General features: G+C 40.0%; 1 protein-coding gene across 5 annotated transcripts in view; it reads left to right on the forward strand.

Moving 5' to 3' along the window:
* NEK11 (NIMA related kinase 11) overlaps positions 1-22,902 on the forward strand; it is a 191,261-nt gene that overhangs the window by 56,938 nt on the left and 111,421 nt on the right. For all 5 annotated transcript variants that reach the window (XM_038769668.1, XM_038769679.1, XM_038769702.1 and 2 more), the window contains exons 5-10: positions 400-464; positions 1,349-1,475; positions 13,210-13,359; positions 13,463-13,541; positions 15,140-15,225; positions 22,291-22,410. In XM_038769668.1, coding sequence (XP_038625596.1) covers positions 400-464; positions 1,349-1,475; positions 13,210-13,359; positions 13,463-13,541; positions 15,140-15,225; positions 22,291-22,410 — 627 coding nt within the window. The remainder of the gene's footprint in view (positions 1-399; positions 465-1,348; positions 1,476-13,209; positions 13,360-13,462; positions 13,542-15,139; positions 15,226-22,290; positions 22,411-22,902) is intronic.

A 22,902-nucleotide genomic window follows, 5' to 3' on the forward strand; every position in this document is an offset into this window, starting at 1 on the left:
ATAAATACCGCTGATCAAACTTTGGGTTTCTTTCCCCCTATAAAATAGTAATGAAAATGTTCATCTGTCCCTACCTCAGAAGGATATTATATGGGAAAGTGGGAAAATACTTGCTCAAGTTCTTAAGAATCTTTGGAAGAAAGCCTATGTAAAATGTGTTATCATATCTGGGAAATTCATACATGTCAGTGGGTAGAAAAATGTAATATCAGGCTGTATAGTTATGTAAATATGACACATGATATGTCTGCTAAAGTTTATATAATACACATTTTTCATGTGTTTATCAAATATATGCCTTTATGTACATCTTGGTACCTGCCTATGTTCATGTTACTGCATTTTTCCATTTTTCACTTTGTGGTTGGGAATGAAGTTGATTTCCTCTTTATTTTCCAGGAGAATACTTCATAGAGACTTAAAAGCAAAGAATATATTTTTGAAAAACAACCTTCTTAAAATTGGTAAGATCTTCTTACTTTTAGCACCTCTGCTAAATGCTGTAATAGTGTCATAAAGTGGCTTGTTTATGAAAATTTGTGGTGTACGCTTTTCTAATAATTTTGCTTTATCTTTTACCGTGACTTATAAGATTGAATACCAAATGAACTCTTTGACGCATAAATTGAGTTTTTTATTTTAAAAGGTAAATGTTGTAAAACAAAAATTATGTTATTTGTTTAAGAGATGTCTGTTGGATTGAAATTGTCTTCTGCTTAAATTTATTCCTACCGTGTTCTCTGCTTACTGTATTATGGCCTCCATCTTTTATTCCAGATTATTAAATTGTATATTTAATTATTATATTAAACTTTTGCCCTTCCTGGTAATTATTCAGATCTCTGTACCTTCTCTTAATTATTAGGCACTAAATTTATTAAATAAAAAAGTTCTGATTTTTTTTTTATAGAGTGAACAAGTAAAAGAGCTTGTAATAGAGTCATTAGACTAGAACAGAGAGATTTCACGATTTTGAGTTATACAGTTGACAGTATTGTTTGGAAAATTCACAGGTTTTGCTTTAAAAAAAAGAATTTCCTTCTTTGTAAAGCTTTGTAATTACAAAGAATCAAATCCAGCTCCTACAAAAGGGTTTGTATTAGTTTGTATTAGTTCATATCCACAGCATATGTCTATTTCCCCAGAAATTGTTTCTGGAAAAGGATTAATGCCCGGACTTAATTACTTTCAGAATGTTAGTCATCGCTCTTGTCCTCCTTTCAGTATTTCTTTTTTAATTGTTTCCTTTAAAATAGTAAAAATGATAATGTTTTAAAGCCATTTTGACTTTAATCAACTTGCCAATATTTAGGATAGGTTTTTGTGTGTTTATTTGCTTATCTTTTAGGGGATTTTGGAGTTTCCCGTCTTTTAATGGGGTCCTGTGATCTAGCAACCACATTTACTGGGACTCCTTACTACATGAGCCCAGAGGCACTGAAACATCAAGGTTATGACACCAAATCTGACATTTGGTAAGTAGGCGGAGTGTTATTTCAGCTGTGTTGTCTGATTTTAATGAGATAAAGAGAAAATAATGCATTGTATCTGTTTTTAGGTCACCATCCATTTGGTTAGACTGTGCACTCACTTTTGTATCTTAACGAATAGGTATTTGATGAGGGAAAAAAGAGAATTTGTGACCCTTTGAGTTGAAAGTATGGTCTATTCTATCGAACCATGTTAGAAGCTTCATGTGTAGCTCTATTATAGCACAGCTATCCAACTTGGAAATTGAATGGATGCCTACTAGTCTTTAATGCAGCCTATCCCTTTTTTTCTGCGGGAGGTTGGACAAAAGACAATCTAGTAGTCACTGAGTTCTGCCTTCATATTCCCTTTCTGCCCACCTCTAACTCTGCCTCCTAGTAGTAGCAACAATTCCACAGAGTGGAAGTTTGGGCCCTGGAAAATTGAATGAACAGTGCACATTTGCGAAGCCTGTGGGTGAAGCGATTCTAATCCTAATTGTCCACTTGAAGTTTCCTTCTTGGTGACTGATGTTGTTACCAGGGTGTGACAAAGACATTTTGATGGGTTCTCCTGCTTTGCATTTTTCATGTTAGGACTTTGCCGCCCTTTATTTGGCGAAGATATTACTTGGGTTGAGCTGTATCAATCAATCAATCAATCGTATTTATTGAGTGCTTACTGTGTGCAGAGCACTGTACTAAGTGCTTGGGAAGTACAAGCTGACAACATATAGAGACAGTCCCTACCCAGCGGTGGGCTCACAGTCTAGAAGGGGGAGACAGAGAACAAAACCAAACATACTAACAAAATAAAATAAATAGAATAGAATAGATAGGTATCTGTCGCCAGCGGCATAAGGGCTGGATAACAGGCCCCTGGGCAAACCTCCTGGGGAGGAGGACTTCTTAGGATTGTGCTTCCAAGGATTGGAGTCATCTTTTTTTATTTTTACTGCAGGGGAAGGGTCAGGATAATGATGAGGAAGATTGATGGCCTTCCCTCTCCAGAGGATTGCAATTTACCAACCATGAAGCCTAGCAGGCAGGGGATCAAATGTGGACCCTATCTATCATGTACAGAAGAAATGCAATAGTCTTTGCTTTTTGTTCACCCTTTCCCTTCTATTCAAGTAATTTCCCTTGATAATGTACTGAGACAGAGGTGGTTGACTCCAACTGCAATTTTTAGGGGACATTTTTCTCCCTCAGAAAGGCTTAGTCTATTGGCATGCATTCCCATCAGTTCAGGTCCTATTTATGGCCAAGGGTAAGTAATTGTTTGGGGTATCCAAGTCCTGGGAGAACCCAAAGGCAGTCAGCATTTAGAAATCACTGCTTTGGTTTCCTAGTGGTAGAGCATTTGAAAAATGTAGTGGTTAAGGAGATTGGGTGCTAGCCTCTGCCCTGACAACAGTAAGTCTTGGTGGCAATGTTAAGCTAAGCTTAGCTTTACATGAATTGTTTTATGAGCTTGGAAAAAGACTTGGAGAAAGGGACCCAGCAGGGTAAATGAATTTTTCTGGCCAATTACTGTTCCAGCAGCTGTGAGCTGAGGAACCCTAAATTGGGAGAGCTAGTTCCATGAGCCACAGTGGGATATGATATCGTTTGCTGAATTTCTTCAAGAACAGTACAAAAGAACAAATTGTCCTACTTGTCGCCACACATTTGTAGTACAGTTGAGTTCATTCCAAAGGGGTACAGCAATTCTGTTTGGGTCTGAAGTAACCGAAGCACTGGTTTTTATGTAAGAGTCGTTGTCCTTTTCACTTCTATTGAATGCTTGATATTGTCACGGAAGCCAATAGGATATAGGTTTCACTGTATAAGTTTTACTCAGCCTCCACTAGAACAAAATAATTGATGACAATCAGGAGTGTTTTCTCATATAATTTATTTTATCTGTGACTTTTGTTTAGGAATTCAAATAATTCATCACTTGGGTCAGCAGCTAATAATACTCACCGAAAGGGGATAATTGAAGTGTAATTGATTATTTTATCTCAAAATTTAAAATGTGAAAGAAACCATTTTAAGCATTTGCTGTGAGGGCTATTTTAGCTACAGCTGAATTGAAGAACAATTAGTAGAGCAGATGAATTTTTATTTCCCTCTTGATTTCTTTTCGCTTCAACTGCTATGTAGATAAAAATTTTTAACTGTAACATGATTTCAAGTAATGATTCTTAGCTTTCTAGCTGGACCATCTCTTCCCTCTCAGAAGGTGGGAGAAGAGAACAGACTAATGAAAGAGCAAGGGATTCGAAGGAGTTAGGATTGTCAATTCAGGACATGTATATCTTGGCCATAATGGGCAAGGTGAAACAAGAAAAGGGAAAATTTAATACCAAAGGAGTTAGATGTAGTATCAATGCCCTGTGGTACTATTTCACCCAGTTTTAGAATGTACCTATTTTAGGAGCTTAGGGAAATAGCAATGTAACTTGCAGAATATTGCCTCATGGGAACATGAAACTGTGATAAGTCATTGAACCTATTTCTATTTATTACCCACGCAGCAGAGGAAAAAACAGGTTTCATTTGGCAAATAAAAGCAATTTTCATTTGGCAAATATTATCATCTGTATATCAGACAAAATAAACAGTTCAAAGCAGTGATTGGAAAGCCATTCAGGATACTGCAAACAATCAAGAAACTCTTATAATAATAATAATAATAATAATGATAGCATTTATTAAGCACTTACTATGTGCAAGGCACTGTTCCAAGCGCTGGGGAGGTTACAAGGTAATCAGGTTGTCCCACGGGGGGCTCACAGTCTTAATCCCCATTTTACAGATGAGGTAACTGAGGCACAGAGAAGTGAAGTGTTTTGCCCAAAGTCACACAGCTGACAAGTGGTGGAGCCAGGATTTGAACCCATGACTTGTGACTCCCAATCCTGGGCTCTTTCCACTGAGCCACGCTGCTTCTCATCTCCAACTGCATGTGTAACTCTTATGACAGTGACTATAGTAGTATGTAATTTTACAGAAGAAGGCACTGTAATATGGCCACATCAAATTGTGCCCTCAAAAGTAATAATCGCGTCCAAAATGAAAATACCCCAGGCACTAAAATCCACATGCAGAGAAGTTTCAGCATATTCTCCTTAGCATTGTGACCACAGTTTCCCTTCTTCCAGAGATCATTCCCGTTTACTGGGGTGGATATAATTATGTCCTGCCTGCTGGTATAAACGTTAGTGCCTTAGTCCTGCCGACCAGGAGTCAGAAAAGGTGCATTACTGCATTTTCATGGAAACAGTACGCCAGTAATTCTCTCTCAGTGACGCTCACACTCATGGATACAATCTGCTTGTCAGCCGTGTCTTCTCTAGGGTGGTACCTGAGAAGTTGTCCACCATGTGCTTTAAGGGTTTTGACCTCAAGCTACAGATTTAATGGTAAGGCACTAATTGCCTTGATTATAACTAGATTAGAGGTAGGATTGTTGGAAGGTCTTATATCAGATTTTAAATGGTAAGAATAATGGCAAATGATTTATAATGGTGACAGCTCTAATTAATAATCCCTGGGAGGTACCCTCTGCAAATTTAAATGGAATAAAATCAAGAGCCCTTCATTTTAATATGCAATATTCTGTTTCTGGCAGGGCAGTAGTATGATCATTGGAAATATTCAAGAACAATTAACACTTGTTTTGCGTTATCATTAACGGCTAAAATAGCACTTTAAAAATCTCAGCTTAATAATGATATTCTATATAATAATAATAATGGCATTTATTAAGCTCTTACTATGTGCAAAGCACTGTTCTAAGTGCTGGGGAGATTACAAGGTGATCAGGTTGTCCCACAGGAGGCTCACAGTCTTAATCATCATGATCAATCGTTTTTATTGAGTGCTTACTATGTGCAAAGCACTGTTCTAAGCGCTGGGGAGGATACAGGGTGATCAGGTTGTCCTACGGGCAGCTCAGTCTTCATCCCCATTGTACAGATGAGGGAACTGAGGCACAGAGAAGTTAAGTGACTTGCTCGAAGTCACACAGCTGACCATTGGCAGAGGCAGGATTTGAACCCATGATCTCTGACTCCAAAGTCTGTGCTCTTTCCACTGAGCCACGGATGCTTTATATCCATCTCCTCTTATTATAATCCTGTTAACCCCAGTTTTCCAAGGCATATTCAAATTTGTTTATTTAAAGCGCACACATACCTAATTTTAGGAACACTCGCATTTGATTGCAGTAATATTCACCGGCTGTAATGCCACATGTAAGCACACAACTGTTTCTTCTGACATTATGGCATGGTGTGATTGAATTGTCAGATGAACATTCCCTAATTCTCTAATAATGTTCTAGCCAAAGTACTTAGCAAAAACACAAATTTTGACAGAACTGAGTGTAACCAAGTGGAGTGAATGATAGGTTTCCCGTTGGATGAGGCATCATAGATCATGGCATTTGAGCCAAAAACAATGGGACCGATTCATGATCTTAATAATATTTACTGAGCGCTTATTGGGTGCAGAGCACAGCACTAACTCCTGGAAAAATACAATACTCTAGAGTTGGTAGACATCATCCCTGCCCAAAATGAACTTAGTCTTAAGAAGCATTGTGCTGTGAGGCTCGTTAGCCCTAACTCTGTAGAAAGATCCTTCATACTGAAAAGAACCTACACCCAATCATTTGTATTTAGTGGGAATAAAACTAGTAATAAGGATTCGGTTATAAATCTTAGAGAAAGACCAATTGTTGCTGGGATCGAAATGTCTTAGAAGTTCCAGAGGTTTTTCGGTGATTAATTAGACTGTGAAAAGCCAGCATTTTTTTTAAATTAAAACTACCACTTTTATGGTAAAAGAGACAAGGAGAAATAATAAGTGCCTTAAAATCCTAATATCCCAATATGACTTTAATTTTATCCCATTAGATCTCCTCATCGGCAAGCTAGGAAAATATGATCAGGACCATCCTACTGTTAAGTGGGTATAGAAATGGGAATATGATATAGGAAATTAATGGCCACTGTGGCCCAGAGAGGTTAATCTTTGGTTTAGATTTATTGAACATTTTTATCCAATTAAGATGATGGAGCAATCAATCAATCAATCGTATTTATTGAGCACTTACTGTGTGCAGAGCACTGTACTAAGCGCTTGGGAAGTACAAGTTGGCAACATATAGGGACAGTCCCTACCCAACAGTGGGCTCACAGTCTAAAAGAGAACAGAAAGCTTTCTTGTCATATTTGCAGATAACAAATTAGGAACATTTTGTAGGAAACATATAAAGTAAACATACCAGTTTTGAAAAGGAGCTTTCAAAATCAAAATATAGATCAATAGTACCAAAATAGAACACACAGATTCATGATGGGGAATAAGAATCTAGGTTAAGGCACATCAGTCAATTAGTGGTATTTATTGAGCACTTACAGTGGGCAGAGCATTGTACTAAGCATTTGGGGGAGTGCAATACAACAGAGTTGATAGATATGTTCCCTGTCCACAGCGAACTACAGTCTAGAGATACAAATCTGATGGGCGACATCATAGACGTAGCTTTAGTGCTGCTACTGAAGAAGATAAATATGCTCTTGAGGGTATATTGAGAGTAACATCACATAGGCAACCAGAAATTGACCCTTTCAATAGATTTGGGTCTGGACAGTCCCCATTAGAGTACTATGAAAACATTTTGGCTGCCATATGTTTAGAGAGATTTGGAAAAATTGGAGAGATTTGAGAAAAGAACAACAAAAATGATTAAAGAAATGCCTACAGCTCTCTTGCAAAGGAACAGATATTTGCCAGCTGAATTGAAGGGTTATACAACTTATTTTAGTATCTATACCTCACAGGTCGGTAAAAAAAAAATGTTAATGCAGCCTGTGAAACCTTTGGTAGACTGAAGTAAAGATGAGGAAAAGTGAAAAGAGTGGGGATAACTTACTGTAGGGAAGAAAAATTACCCCTATGTCAGAAAAACATCTGACTTGATAGGACTTTCTCCAAGTTCTCAAAAAATGCTATTGTGGTGCTGTTTAACCTGGATTTTCTTTTCAGAGTCTTCACAAGTGAATCGAGTGAGGTTGAGACAAGTTGATGCCCCACTACATTTGCAATTCATTATCAGACTTTGCTTCAGTATTCCTCTGGGTGGTTCTGGTTGACTCAGACAGATGGTCTGCCTATGGAATTTAGGTGTAACGTGCTCAACAGCACCTGAGCTAGGGATTTTTTTGCTTGTTTCTCTCGATTTTGTTCCCTCTGGTATTTAGTTAGTCACCTATCATAGTGACAGTGGTGTTGGAGAAGAAATATTAATGTAGTTCACTTTCTCATTTCTTTTCACAGTACATCCTTTCCATCTTGTTTTTCTCAATTGCCTATTTTCACTGATTTCAAATTTGCTAATATTTGCATTTGAAACATCAAATTGAAAAGGGAATCTTTCAAAAGTTGCCTTACCCCAACTCCTTCACCCAGACTGGCAGCCGTTTGGGTTCAAAAGAATTGCCAGGTTGATCTAAGGTTACAGTTAGTTTTAATGTTGTTCTACCATCACTTGCTTTCCTGTTGTACATATTAAATTTGAATCTGGCTCAAAGCAATCTTTGCCACCTAAAATCCCAAAAAGGTAAAATCTGAGAAAGTAAACAACAGGGGCCTGTATAGCCCAAGGTGAGTCAAATAGATTCATGTTTTCAGCAAATAAGTACATTTGGAGAATCTATTCTCCTGACCATAAATAGGATCAGTTGCAATAAGAGCACCCAGATATAACTTTTTTTTATTTGATTCTCTTTAGAGGAGCATCTGGAGCCGTTTTCTTTCTTCCAGAGTCGAACTTCTACCCTTTTCGGGAAGGCTTCCCTTTCTCAGAACTCCTCGCAGTGGTGGCCCCTGCATAGTCAGTGCTGCCTCACTTTCTGAAATGACCTCATCCCCAGTATACCTTTCCTTCATAACATCCAGAATGTGTACACACATTGCAGGAAAGATAAACTGAGAAAGGAGATATTATCAGATTTCATTAGGTTCCCTAGTTCTGTAGGCAAATAGGGACGCTTCCCTTGAGCATTAATGCCCCAAAGGAGTCTAGCCAAGGTATTCTTGAGCGACTGCACTGCCAGAAGGGAATGGTTTATTCATTTATTGTAGATTTTTCAAGTTTCCGATCCTTTTCGCTTATTCTTGCTCAAACAGACAGGTGCCTCATCAGTCTATCAGTAAGTGATTTATTGAACACCCACAGAATGTAGAACATTGAACTAAGCACTTGGAAGAGTACGATAGAAATGTAGACCTCTAGGAGTGTACAGCCTCATCAATCAATCGATCAATCATATTTATTGAGCGCTTACTATGTGCAGAGCACTGTACTAAGCGCTTGGGAAGTACAAATTGGCAACATATAGAGACAGTCCCTACCCAACAGTGGGCTCACAGTCTAAAAGGGGGAGACAGAGAACAAAACCAGACATACTAACAAAATAAAGTGGCTTCTACTCATTTCGATAAGCGCTTAGTACAGTGCTCTGCACACAGTAAGCACTCAGTTGATACCACTGATTAATTCACTGATAAGGCAGCTTAGAGGTTTGGAAAAGGAAGCCTCATTATTGAGTCCAAATTAATTCCAAATCTGCCTACTTCCAGGAAAATGGTAACAGTCCCATAAAGAACGTAACAAAATCCCCGGGTTGGATTCTTGGGTAGGAGGCATTTCCAAGAGGGCCATTTTACACAACAAATGGAAATGTTCAAAGCATTTTGCTGCAGAATTTTCCTCTTATGTCCAAAAGACTTCCTATTTCCTAAATGTAATATGTTGCCAACACATTATGCACCACGTAGGATCATAAAAGGCCCCAGATGGATTTAAATTCACTTAGAATGCAGGAGCAGATGCAATTGGGGGGAGACAAATTAAAGTTAATGCATACGGGTAAAAATAATTTAAACTGCTCTTAAAATCTGATCCTCCCTGAGCTTTGTGAATCCCTTAGACTAAACACGTGGGGTTACCAAAAATACCTTGGTGTAAGCATTGAGCGCATTAGATGTGAGAAGCAGAGTGGCCTGTGGGCAGCAGCTTGGCCTAGTGGAAAGAGCACGGGCCTGAGTTCTAATCCCACTTGCCTGTGGTGTGACCTTGGGCAGGTTGCTTCACTTCTCCGTGCCTCAGTTTCCCCAACTGCAAAATGGGGATTCAACACCTGTTCTCACTCCCACTTAGACTGTGAGCCCCGTGTGGGATAAGGACTGTATCGATCCCAGCACTTGAACACTGCTTTGACACATAGTAAACACTCAATAAATACCACTGAAAAAAGTTGTAGACAACAATGCATGAACTGATACTTTTTAAGCACTTACTAGATGCCAGGCACTGTTCTAAGAGCTGAGGAAGCTGTAGTTATTCAGTTTGGACACGGGCCCTGTCCCACCGTCTAAGTCAGAGAGAGTAAGGTTTAATTCTCATTTGAAGATGAGGTAACTGAGACACAGAGAAGTTAAGTGACTTGCCCAAGGTCACATAGCAGACATTTGGGAGAGTCAGAATTCAGTGATAATAATAATAATAATAATAATGGCATTTATTAAGCGCTTACTATGTGCAAAGCACTATTCTAAGCGCTGGGGAGGTTACAAGGTGATCAGGTTGCCCCACGGGGGGCTCACAGTCTTAATCCCCATTTTACAGATGAGGTAACTGAGGCACAGAGAAGTTAGGTGACTTGCCCAAAGTCACACTGCTGACAAATGGCAGAGCCGGGATTTGAACCCATGAGCTCCGACTCCAAAGCCCGGGCTCTTTCCACTGAGCCACGCTGCTTCTCAGTGGTCCCCTGTTGTTCCTCAAAAGTTATGTTGTTCCTCCCATAGTTCCTCATTTGCTACCATGGGGTAAATTTTAGCACTGAGTGGATTGAACTCTATCTCTATGCTTTGTTTGTATTTTTACATGGGCTCATCGTGGGCAGGAAACATGTCTACCAACTCTTTTTACATTGTACTCTCCCAAGTGCTTAGTACAGTGCTCAACACACCGTAAGCACTCAGTAAATACAGTTGATTGATTGATCAGTTTATTATTGATTTACATGTTTCTGCCATTTGTGTTTTACGTATCTTCATATGGGTCCTAGCATGATAAGTCTAGTATGATGTGTTAGCAGCAGCTTGGCCTAGTGGGTAGAGCATGGGCTTGCTACTTGTCTGCTGTGTGACCTTGGTCAAGTCGCCTAACTTCTCCATGCCTCAGTCACCTCATCTGTAAAATGGGGTTTAAGACTGCGAACCTGCACGAGGCAAGGACCTTGTCCAACCTGATTAACTTGTACAGTGCCTGGCACATAGGAGGTGCTTAACAAATAACATTTAAAAAGCCTAAATGTATTTTTCTTTCTCAGAATAGTGTTCCCAGTGAGGCTTCATTTACCTCATTAACTTTGCTAGAAATTTACTAAGTCAGTAAGCCAGTTGTATTTGTTGAGCACTTACTAAGTGCTTAGTACAGTGCTCTGCACACAATAAACGCTCAATAAATACGATTGAATAAATGAATGCAGAGCACTTTACTAAGCACTTGAGAGAGTACAATATAACAGACACATTCCCTTCTCACAATGAGCTTGTAGTCTAGAGGGGGAGACAGACATTAATATAAATGAATACAATTACAGATAATAGTTATGATATTTGTTAAGCACTTACTATGTGCCAAGCACTGTTCTAAGCACTAGGGTAGATAGAAGGAGAAGCAACGTGGCTCAGTGGAAAGAGCCCGGGCTTTGGAGTCAGAGGTCATGGGTTCAAATCCCAGCTCTGCCACTTGTCAGCTGTGTGATTTTGGGCAAGTCACTTAACTTCTCTGGGCCTCAGTTACCTCATCTGTAAAATGGGGATGAAGACTGTGAGCCCCCGTGGGACAACCTCATCACCTTGTAACCTCCCCAGCGCTTAAGACAGTGCTTTGCACATAGTAAGCACTTAATAAATGCTATTATTATTATTACAAGGTAATCAGGCTGTCCCACGTGGGGCTCACACTTTCAACTCCCATTTTATAGATGAGGTAACCGAGGCACAGAGAAGTTTAGTGACTTGCCCAAGGTCACACAACAGACAAGTGGCAGAGCCGGGATTAGAACCCACATCCTATTCATTCAACTGTATTTACTGAGCGCTTACTGTGTGCAGAGCACCGTACTAAGCGCTTGGGAAGGACAAGTTGGCAACATATAGAGACGGTCCCTACCCAACAACGGGCCCACAGCTGCTGTGGCTAGCAGTGTGCCTTTGACTGAGCCACGAGGAACCTGAGATTCTACTCCTCTAGCCATAACCTCCAACTGATAATTGTATAGTTGTCCTTCTCACGGTCACATCTCTCCCAAAACGCCCCACCTCCATCTGCACTACGACTCCCAAGCCCGTGCTCTTTCCACTGAGCCCCGCTGCTGTGGCGCTGGGAGATTGGATAAAGGGAGCAAGTCAAAGCGACACAGAAGGGAGTGGGAGGAGAGGAAAGGAGGGCTTAGTCGGGGAAGGCCTCTTGGAGGAGGTGTGCCTTCAGTAAGGCTTTGAAGGGGGGGAGAGTAATGATCTGTCAGATATGAGGAGAGAGAGCATTCCAGGACAGAAACGAGAAGTTGGTGGTGAGATAGATCAATCAATCAATCAATCAATCGTATTTATTGAGCGCTTACTGTGTGCAGAGCACTGTACTAAGCGCTTGGGAAGTCCAAGTTGGCAACATATAGAGACAGTCCCTACCCAACAGTGGGCTCACAGTCTAGAAGGGGGAGACAGAGAACAAAACCAAACATATTAACAAAATAAAATAAATACAATAGATAAGTTCAAGTAAAATAGAGTAATAAATATGTACAAACATATGTACATATATGCAGGTGCTGTGGGGAAGGGAAGGAGGTAAGATGGGGGGGATGGAGAGGGGGATCATCATCATCATCATCAATCATCAATCGTATTTATTGAGCGCTTACTATGTGCAGAGCACTGTACTAAGCGCTTGGGAAGTACAAATTGGCAACATATAGAGACAGTCCCTACCCAACAGTGGGCTCACAGTCTAAAAGGGGGAGACAGAGAACAAAACCAAACATACTAACAAGATAAAATAGAACAGATATGTACAAATAAAATAAATAAATAAATAAATAGAGTAAAAAATATGTACAAACATATATACATACATGCAGGTGCTGTGGGGAAGGGAAGGAGGTAAGATGGGGGGGATGGAGAGGGGGATGAGGGGGAGAGGAAGGAAGGGGCTCAGTCTGGGAAGGCCTCCTGGAGGAGGTGAGCTCTCAGTAGGGCCTTGAAGGGAGGAAGCGAGCTAGCTTGGCGGATGGGCAGAGGGAGGGCATTCCAGGCCAGTGGGAGGACGGGGGCCGGGGATCGACGGCGGGACAGGCGAGAACGAGGCCCGGTGAGGAGATTAGCGGCTGAGGTACAGTGAGATGAGGTGAGTGAGATGAGGTACAGGTAGATGAGAACAAGGTACAGTGGAGTGAAGTTTGTGGGCTGGGTTGTAGTAGGAGAGTAGTGAGGCGAGGCAGGAGGGGACAAGGTGAGGAGCTGGAGTTCTGTATCAATTGGAAAAAATAATATCGAGACTTAAAAATGGGTGGCCTCATTACCGTAGCGTTACAACGGACCTGTGTATGGGAAGCAAGCGAAGAATATTGTCCATGTGGATCCTTGACATTCTTTTGCTTCGTTCTTGCAGGTCACTGGCATGCATTTTGTATGAGATGTGCTGCGTCAATCATGCTTTCACTGGTCACAACTTCTTATCTATTGTTTATAAAATTGTCGAAGGTGAGACGCCCTCCCTTCCTGGTAGATATCCAAGAGAACTTAATGAAATCATGCAGAGGTATGCAAAGTTTACATTTTAACATGTTTAATTTTTACCCGGCATGTATTTTTTTTTCAATTACTGGACTTTGGAAAAAAATGTTTCCTTTTGAATATTACAGCATGTTGAGCAAGAATCCATCATTGAGGCCCTCAGCAATAGAAATATTAAAAAGCCCTTACATCGATGAACAAGTACAGGTAAAGTGAAAAATTTATGTGCATATACTTATAAGCATTTCAATGAGCATTAGATGTTTTGAAGCTACGCTGCAGGAGCAAGAGGCTTTAGAATTCATTTGGAGTAGGAGACATTTGATTAAAAATTAGGTCTAGGAAACTTTAGTCATGACTGTTGTTTTTTGCAGAAGAAGATATGTGAGATAATAATAATAATAATATGCATGAATAAAATAAGAAGTTTAAGGCTGTGTAACTTTGCATGTAAACTCCCCTCATTTGACCTGGCCCTGAGACCTATGTATTGAGAATCTAGAAATTATGTGTTTAGTTGAAGTTTCTCCTTTCCTGCCCTGCTTTCTGGTGGAGACCTGGGAATCATTGAGAAAAGAAGCCAAATCTACTGTAGCTGGATTCCTGCAAAATATGACTGTAATATCCTTTTCCCAGATTTCCCTTTATCAGCATACTAGATAGGCTATTCTTTGGTCAAATATGATTGAAGCTGCACGCACTTACCTGGAATGCAGATTTGACTATTCTTTAGTAAGAAAACATTAACTGTCTTCCAGAATTTGATACATGAAAAAACTGGCAGTAAAAAAAAAATCACAGACTACCATTCATAGGCCTACGGGTCACAAGTGGCTGCAATCAAATATCAATTATCCATGCATCAGTGGCAGGTATTTTTAAAACTCTAACCACTCTTAGCGTTCCTTCTCTTCATCATCAATCGTATTTATTGAGCGCTTACTGTGTGCAGAGCAGTGCAGCTCTCTAGTTTGCTAGCCCAGGGTGCCTTTTAGCTGAATAGGCTTTTATTGTCGCTATATATATATAGTAATTTTGGTATTCGTTAAGCGCTTACTATGTGCCACACACTGTTCTAAGCGCCGGGGGAGATAGAAGGTAATCAGGTTGTCCCACATGGGGCTCACAGTCTTAATCCCCATTTTCCAGATGAGGTAACTGAGGCACAGAGAAGTCAAGTGACTTGCCCAAAGTCACACAGCTGATAAGTGGCGGAGCCGGGATTAGAACCCATGATATTATTTTATATCCCAGCAGCTAAAATAAGAAACATGAGGAATCTAATAACCATGTTTGGAAATTTAATATTGTAATAAAGGATCATATTCTAACGTGTTTATTATCCCACACTTGCGTTTTAGGAGGATATGGCTGTGAAGTATTGAAGTTTATACTCCACTTAGTGCTTTTAATTGTTTCCAAGAAAGCAGTGTTTAGTGAAAGTGCTAAATGAAGTATAGTTTCCCAGAAGAAATAGTGTAAAATGCATAATTTGTTCCCCAAATCCAAAAAAATTGACCAAAAGAATATAAATATATGAAATAACAGTGAGTAAACAGCTACACCACCATCTTTTAAGATGGAATTGTACATGCAGGTCATAATAGCTTCTGATGTAAAAATGCTTTTTTTCAGGTTCTGGATTTTACAAAAAAAAAAAATATAAAACAATTTTGTGTTGGTTTTGGGGTTGAAAGTGAGAAGAGTCGGTTTTGAATAGGTATTTTATTGCCATGTTTTTACCATGCCGATTCAAATAGATATCATGTAGCCTTGCCAGAATTTCGTTTTTTCTTCTTTTTCAGCACATGAAGTGTAAATATTCAAACATGGTACTAGAAGACAAGAGACTGAATTGTGAGAAGGAAGCTGATCGTATTGTTAGTGCTGTGTAAGTAATTATTTTCATGTTTTTTTAAGGAGTTAGCATTGTCAAATAGAATAAAAAATCTATTAGCAGTAAGCTTATTGTAGGAAGTCTTCTGAAATCCACGTATGCTTTGCTAAGAAAGCTGAGAAGTCTCAGTAACTTTGTGTTCCAGAGCCCTTTCCTCCAGGCTGTAGTAGATTGAAGTCATAAAAGTTTAAACCAGTGCACCTGCTGCATATCACAAGAGTTGTCTTTTAAGTACACTGAGAAATTAGTAAGTACCCCAAGCATTTCATGGCATTTACACTAATGTGCCTCTCATATTAAGGGTAACTGACTTTTCATAAATTGTTTGTTTAATATAGATTGTCATCATATTAATTATAAGTCTGGTCTTTTGATGTCTGTGATAATTAAAACAAAACTAAATCTATATTTTTTTACGATTTCTGCCCTCTGGAATAGGAACTGGAGATCATGAGTTTAATGCATGCTTCAAAAAGTGTTTTTAGTCATGCCCTGGCTCACCTCATCTCCTTTATCATACCCCATAAACACGCTCCTTCACTCTGAGGAGTTTTACAACTTCAGACTGCTGTGAAGAGGCTATTTTGCTATTCTCCTGACTCTGTCACAGGCTACTTAACTGATTACAAATTGAAATTTCCCATCCTCCTTCCCTGACAAATTTCTGCTTAATCCATCAATAATTTAATCAAGATCTTCAGAACTACAAAGATTAACTTCTTCCTTAGGGTGATAAGGGCCTAAGGAAGAAGTTAATCTTTGGTGTTTTGAAGATCTTGAGTAAATTATTGATAGATTAAGTAGGTGATAAGGGCCTGAGCCTTCTAGATTCAGTATGAAATGGCCAGATTTCCCTGGCTCAAACCATGATCTTATTGCTTTGGTTCTGATCCAACGTTCCCCTTCTACCTCAGATTACTCCTGCTGTTTAATTTGATGTTAATCTGCTTATTCCCTAGTTCTTCATTCACCGCCTCCCTTTCCTGTCCCCATTCTCCAGAACCTGAAATTTGAACTGGTTTGAAGTTTTACGTCTTTAGCCAAGAGTGTCACAGTGAAGCAGAGGCTGTTTGCCTTCATTCATTCATTCATTCATTCAATCGTATTTATTGAGCGCTTACTGTGTGCAGAGCACTGTACTAAGTGCTTGGGAAGTACAAGTCGGCAACATATAGAGACAGTCCCTACCCAGCAACGGGCTCACAGTCTAGAAAGGGGAGACAGACAGCGAAACAAAACATGTGGACAGGTGTCAAGTCATCAGAACAAATAGAATTAAAGTTAAATGCTCATCATTAACAAAATAAATAGAATAGTAAATATGTACAAGTAAAATAAAGAGAGTAATAAATCTGTACAAATACATATACAAGTGCTGGGGGGAGGGGAAGGAGGCAGGGCTGGGGGGATGGGGAGGAGGAGAGGAAAGAAGGGGGGCTCAGTCTGGGAAGGCCTCTTGGAGGAGGTGAGCTCTCAGTTTCCAAGCGCTTAGTACAGTGCTCTGCACACAGCAAGCGCTACATGAATACCATTGAGTGAACAAATGAATGTTCATTGGGCATGGTTCTCTGGTGAACTTGTTTTGAGTTTGGTAAGGCAGACCATGTTTAGCAGTGTGATGGGCCTGGTTAGGAGGACCCTGAGTTTCCAGTTCTATTCAAGAACCCCTCAAGGTCTTACTGTGAAGCCCCAGAATGAATAATCACTAATTTTTGGCAACAAAAATGCAGTTCCCATCCCATTCAGTTTATAATTCATATGATAATGGATTGGAATTTGATATGTTCTTAAATCTTTAAACCTGAGCCGAAGCTAAGCCTAAACTAAGCCCAAGCAGTATAATTGAGATCAGTCAATCAGTTTTGAGGCCTTACGGTTTGCAGAGCACTGTACTAAGCCCTTGGGAGAGTACAGTGTGATAGATTTGGTAGGCATGATTCCTGCCCTCAAGAAGTGTACAGTCTGTGCAGAGCACTGTACTAAGCATTTGGGAGAGTACAATAGTTAGACGTGATCCCTACCCTCAAGGCGCTTACACAAACAGAAGAGAAGAGGGGAATAGAAAGAAGGATAAATACCTTTTTTAAAAAAAAGATATGTAGATGAATAAGTGCCTTAAATAATAGCATAGGTAAGTCATTAGTTTCAAAAGTGTTACAAGGGGCTGTGTGTGTGTGTGTGTGTGTGTAATTGCCAAAGTGGCACAGAAGTGACAAACTGGTAGTGGTGAAGGTATGATCTGAGGAGAAGGAAAATAAAAACATGGAATGCTTTGCAAATTTACTAATTTGGTCTTTAGATGTAGCGTAAATACCATCCCCTACTTCAGAAATTTAATCTACTGATTTTATTTTTTATTATTTGTAATAACAATAATAATTGTGATATTTAAGAACTTACTACGTGCCAAGCACTAGACTAAGATCTGGGCTAGATGCAAGATAATCAGATCCTACATGAGGCTCACTGTGTAAGTAGGAGGGAGAACAGATATTGAACCCCCATTTTGCAGATGTGGTAACTGAGGCACAGAGAAGTTAAGTGACTTGCCCAAGGTCACCCTGTCGACACTTGGCAGAGCCGGCCACAGCACCCAGGTCCTCTGATTCTCAGGCCTATACTCTTTCCTCTAGGCCAAAGCCACAGCATCAGTCAAAGGAACAGATTTCAAAATATGATTCTCAAGGACCATCCTTGTTTCCTTTTTGAATTCGGAGACCACTGAAGATCTATGAGATGAGGATTATAGAACTCTTTGGTCAAAAGCCCAAATGTATCATCTCTAGAATATGACATATTTTAGAACAGAGTCCTGCAATTGTAAGATAATAATAATAATGATGGCATTTGTTAAGCACTTACTACATGCAAAGCACTGTTCTAAGAGCTGGGGGGAATACAAGATGATCACGTTGTCGCACGTGGGGCTCACAGTCTTAATCCCCATTTTACAGATGAGGTAACCGAGGCTCAGAGAGTGAAGTGACTTGCCCTAGGTCACACAGCAGACGTGGGGGAGCCGAGATTAGAACCCATGACCTCTGACTCCCAAGCCCATGCTATTTCCACTGAGCTACGCTGCTTCCAAAGAACACTAAATAACTAATAAGTTTAAATCTCTATGCAAATAGAGTAGCTGCTTTTACTTGAAAGGCATGCCTTCAGTATTTAGAGTATTATCACAAAGAGAAGACTAGAAGTTTTGTATTCAAAGTGAGTCTCCTATTTATGACCACTTGCTGCTGTAGGTCTAATGCTCTTGTGTTTGTTTTTTTAAACTCTGTAAGGGTTTGAGTATTATCTTTGAAGAAAGAAGAGGAAGGAAGAAAATTTTAGGGGAAAACATTGTCAGGTTCCCTCAGTAGCAGGGAGGAGGAGAATAAAGATTAAATCCATCTCTTTCTTCAGAAAACCTCCTGACAGATGCTACTAATAAGTGTGGTATTTATTAAGCACTTATTATGTACCACACACTGTACTACTGCTGGGATTGCTACAGTACAGTCAGATCAGTTGCAGTCATTGTTCCACACAGGGCTCACAGTCTAATTCGGAAGGAGAACAGGTATTTAATCCCCATTTTACAGGTGAGGAAACTAGAACATTGAGGAGTGATTTTTCCCAGTCACACATTAGGCAAGTGACAAAACTGGGATTAAAACCTAGGCTCCCTGTCTCCCAGGCCTGTGTTCTTTCCGCTAGGCCACTCTGCTTCTCAAGATGATGTTTTTTGGTTTGAGTCACGTGAATAATTGAGTCAGTGATGGTGTGAGCCAGTAATTTTGTTGTACTGCGTGTGTACAGACAAGCTCGCAGAAGCAAACCTACTCATTTGTGGGGAGATGAACAATGCAGGACCCCAACGGGTTGAGAGCACTCTTCTTCTAGGCATCTGGTGGAGTGAGGTCGGCAGGGAAGAGGGCTGTATTTGGCAGTACGCCCACAGGCAATTTATCCTTTGATTTGAAGTGCTCCTAGCTCAAAAAGACGGCGATACATTGGTGCAGAGCAAGGGGCTAGAAAGAAGAGTCCATGGCAGAGCAGATCTGAATGATCACAAAACCTCAGAGAGATCCTAGTATGCACCTGCTGTCCTGGGGCAATAAAAATAGCGATGGCCCATCTATCCCCTTGGGATCATTCTACCCTGGACTCATTCCCCTGGCTGGCTCACTCTCTTTGAGCATCAGATTTTTAGTACCCGCCTGTTTATGGCATTTTCCCTTTCCCTTTACAGCTCCTAGCAAAGATGTGATTTACTAGTAAAATTGGGCAAAAGACTGGTAGCAGAAAGGAGGAGGAAGAACAGGAGGCCAAAGGAATCCACAAATTGGATAAAGAACCCTCTGAATAATTGAAAATTGGCTAGACCGATTCTACTGAAGGAATTACGTCCATGTGGAAGGCCTACAGTCACTTAACTCCTCTGTGCCTCAGTTACCTCATCTGTAAAAGGGGGATTAAAAGACTGCAAGCCTCAGGTGGGACATGGAGTCTGTGTTCGACTTGATTAGCTCGTACCCACCCCAGTGCTTAGTATAGTCCCTGGCACATAATAAGCACATAACAAATTCATTTAAAAATGTCAAACTCTTCTTTCTTCAAGAGCAAACAAGTTTAGATTAGAAATTCATATCACAACACATCTATTTTTGACCAGAGCTGGACATTACCCATCTTGAGCTGATTTTTTAATCGAGAGGAACAGTTTTAAAAGTGCTTTGTCTTTGAACGGTCTGTTAAGTACACCTTCTCTTGAGACTCTACAATATTAGGATTCATTTATTGTTCCATGAATATGTATGAAAATGAACTAATGCCAGTTACAAAAGTACAATTTAGGGTTTAATTCCACCATCGACTCAAACAGAATTGGCAATGCAAATGCAAATAAAACTAATAAAGACAGTGTAGTTTGGTTGTAAAGGTTATTCTGACAAGCCATCTGCCTTAGAGAGATTTGACGGAAACACATAGCGGTACATCTCTTCGGGGACTTTGGTGTGACCATTTCAGTTGGTCAGCTTCCAGGACTTTACCCCCTTAGCTTCATCTTCTTGACTTTGATTCTTTAACAGCAGAGACGTTAATAATCTCAAAGTTTTACCCTTGTGACCAAATGTACTTCAAAGACTATTCACGGAAACTAAGCCTGTATTGGCATTCCTATTCCGTTTTCTCTGCTTTCCCTAGAGACATGAGAGCAGTTACTGTCTTATTCTAAAATACTATACTAATTCCATTTACTGTTATGCAACCTACTAAGTTCGTAAAGCTCAACTGGAATTGTGTAACAGTTTGACAGTCTTGGTTTACAAATGGAAGCATGCTGAAATCTAATTGTTTGGGGAATCACATGGTAAGAAAGTATTAGTTTAATAATTAGCTAGTTGTTATAAAGATTTGAAGCTTTGTCTAGGAGTATATAAAGTTAGTCATGTAAAAGTGTTTATCCCAGTAAACCGCAAAATACTTTGTGGACTGCAGTCTGGATGCCATCAGAATGCAAGAAAAACTACATCACACCCTGTAGTGGTTCCCAGATGAGTAGCACATAGGGAAAAACTTGTGTGGTGTTGTACAAAACCCTGAGTGATTTTTAGACTGTGAGCCCACTGTTGGGTAGGGACTGTCTCTATATGTTGCCAATTTGTACTTCCCAAGCGCTTAGTACAGTGCTCTGCACATAGTAAGCGCTCAATACGATTGATGATGAAGGAAGGATCCAGTTATTTTACAGATTGAGGCAAATCTCTGAAATAATTGGGTGTATTCTGCCTAACAAAATTCCCGGTATTATTTAGCTCTGAAAATATAATTGTGGAATTCTCTGTGCTTCATCTGGGGTTGGGAACAAAGAAGCAGTGGGAGCCATGCAGCCGTTAATTGAGCTGCACATATTGTACTACTCACATCCCCCCTACATGCAGTGTTTTAGCCACCTATGCCCATGGACACATACAAATGCGTGCACAGCGGGGGTGAAGTTTTCACTGTGGTGTAGACCGGCACTGACAGGAATGGATAAAAATGTAATTTCAATGAGTGTGGTGGCAGTGGGGGTGGTGAGAGCAGCAGTTTGTATTCTTACTTGTTGCTGCTGCTACTGCAGCGCTTCTTGCTGGGCTTTGAATGGGAAGGAGAACACCCAGAGGGCTTAATCAGTGCTCTAAGAACCACAGTGGCTGAATTTTCTATTTTTATGTGTTCCTGCTATGACTGCTTTGTTTCCTTGTTTGCTCAATGGATGGGTTAGCATAGGCAGTACTCTGTACTCCCTTCCACACTTCACGAATATATATATGGATTTGGATGTATGTGTTGATGTATTGCTTGGCCCATTAGGGTGGCCGCGGGGAAACTGTGACCCCCCTTTTCAATTTAAATATGTTACAGAGTTGATATGAAGGGCCCTCCAAACTTGTGGGTGGGGGTGGGGTGGTAACAGTGAGATTGGGGAGGGGAAGGAAGATTGTGGCACGAGTTTGGGGAGAAGTGGCTGAAATTCTTGGAGGCTTAGAGTTTTGGCCTGTCCTTACTGGCCTCTCAGCCTTCTCCGAAGCTCTCCTTGATAGAGTCTCTCCCAAGACTCCAGGGGAGCAGCAGAATATATGTTGATCCACCAAAATTTACAAATGATCAACCACTCTTCTTTGCTGCGTTAATGTAATAAATATAAACTTTCCCATTCGTGACATTTTGTGGCAGAGGAATTGCAGTGGCAACTGAAAATAAATCGTTTATTAATGGCTCCATTTATTTTCCCACTGCCGCTTTTTTAAATTTCCTTTCATTCTTAAAATGGCCTAGTCAATCAAGCTGAAACTTGAAATTTGTTTAATTTGGCTTTAAAGAAAAATCGAATTTAAAATTTATTGTAAATGAAAAACAGTCCTCCTTGACTCATTAATCTACCAGCAGTCCATTAGTTTTAGCTGTTATTGCTCTGATATGGTTCAACTCTCCCTCAGTATTATAATGATACCGTTGAAGAATATTGGTTCAATTTTTCTAAATATGTTGGGATTTTGGGGGGGTTGAAATATTTATTATTTGTAGGCAGAAAAAGGTCCATCTTCAAACTCTGCGAGACTTCTCTGAAGTGCAGAAAATGACTCCACGTGAGAGGATGAGGCTGAGAAAGCTACAGGCCGCTGATGAGAAAATAAAGAAGCTCCAGTAAGTCTCTGTGTTCTTTGTTTTGTGCTCACTTCTTGCAGCAATTTACCAAGAAAAGAAATTCAAAACTAAAATTGTTGACATATTGTTAGAAAGCCTGGCCTCCTTTAGTAACGGTGGTATTTATTAAGCATTTACTGTGCGCCAAGCACTGCCAAGCACAATAAAAGATAATCAAAATAGACAGAGTCCCTGCCTTTGGTGCTTACAATCTAAGTGGGTAGGAAAATAGACATCTTATCCCCATTTTACAGATGAGGAAACTATCTGTTGCCGAATTGTACTTTCCAAGCGCTTAGTACAGTGCTCTGCACACAGTAAGCACTCAATAAATACCAATGAATGAATGATGGGGAAGTGACTTGCCCAAGGATTACTTAGTGACAAGATAATAATTGACCAAAGGGAATTTAATGGCTGTGCTTTAGCCAGATAAGCTTATAAAACTGCATGCAGTCATTTCTGCTAAATGTGCATTTTTATTAAAGGATT

Source organism: Tachyglossus aculeatus, chromosome 2 (genome assembly GCF_015852505.1).
Source record: "Tachyglossus aculeatus isolate mTacAcu1 chromosome 2, mTacAcu1.pri, whole genome shotgun sequence".
Classification (NCBI taxonomy): domain Eukaryota; kingdom Metazoa; phylum Chordata; class Mammalia; order Monotremata; family Tachyglossidae; genus Tachyglossus; species Tachyglossus aculeatus.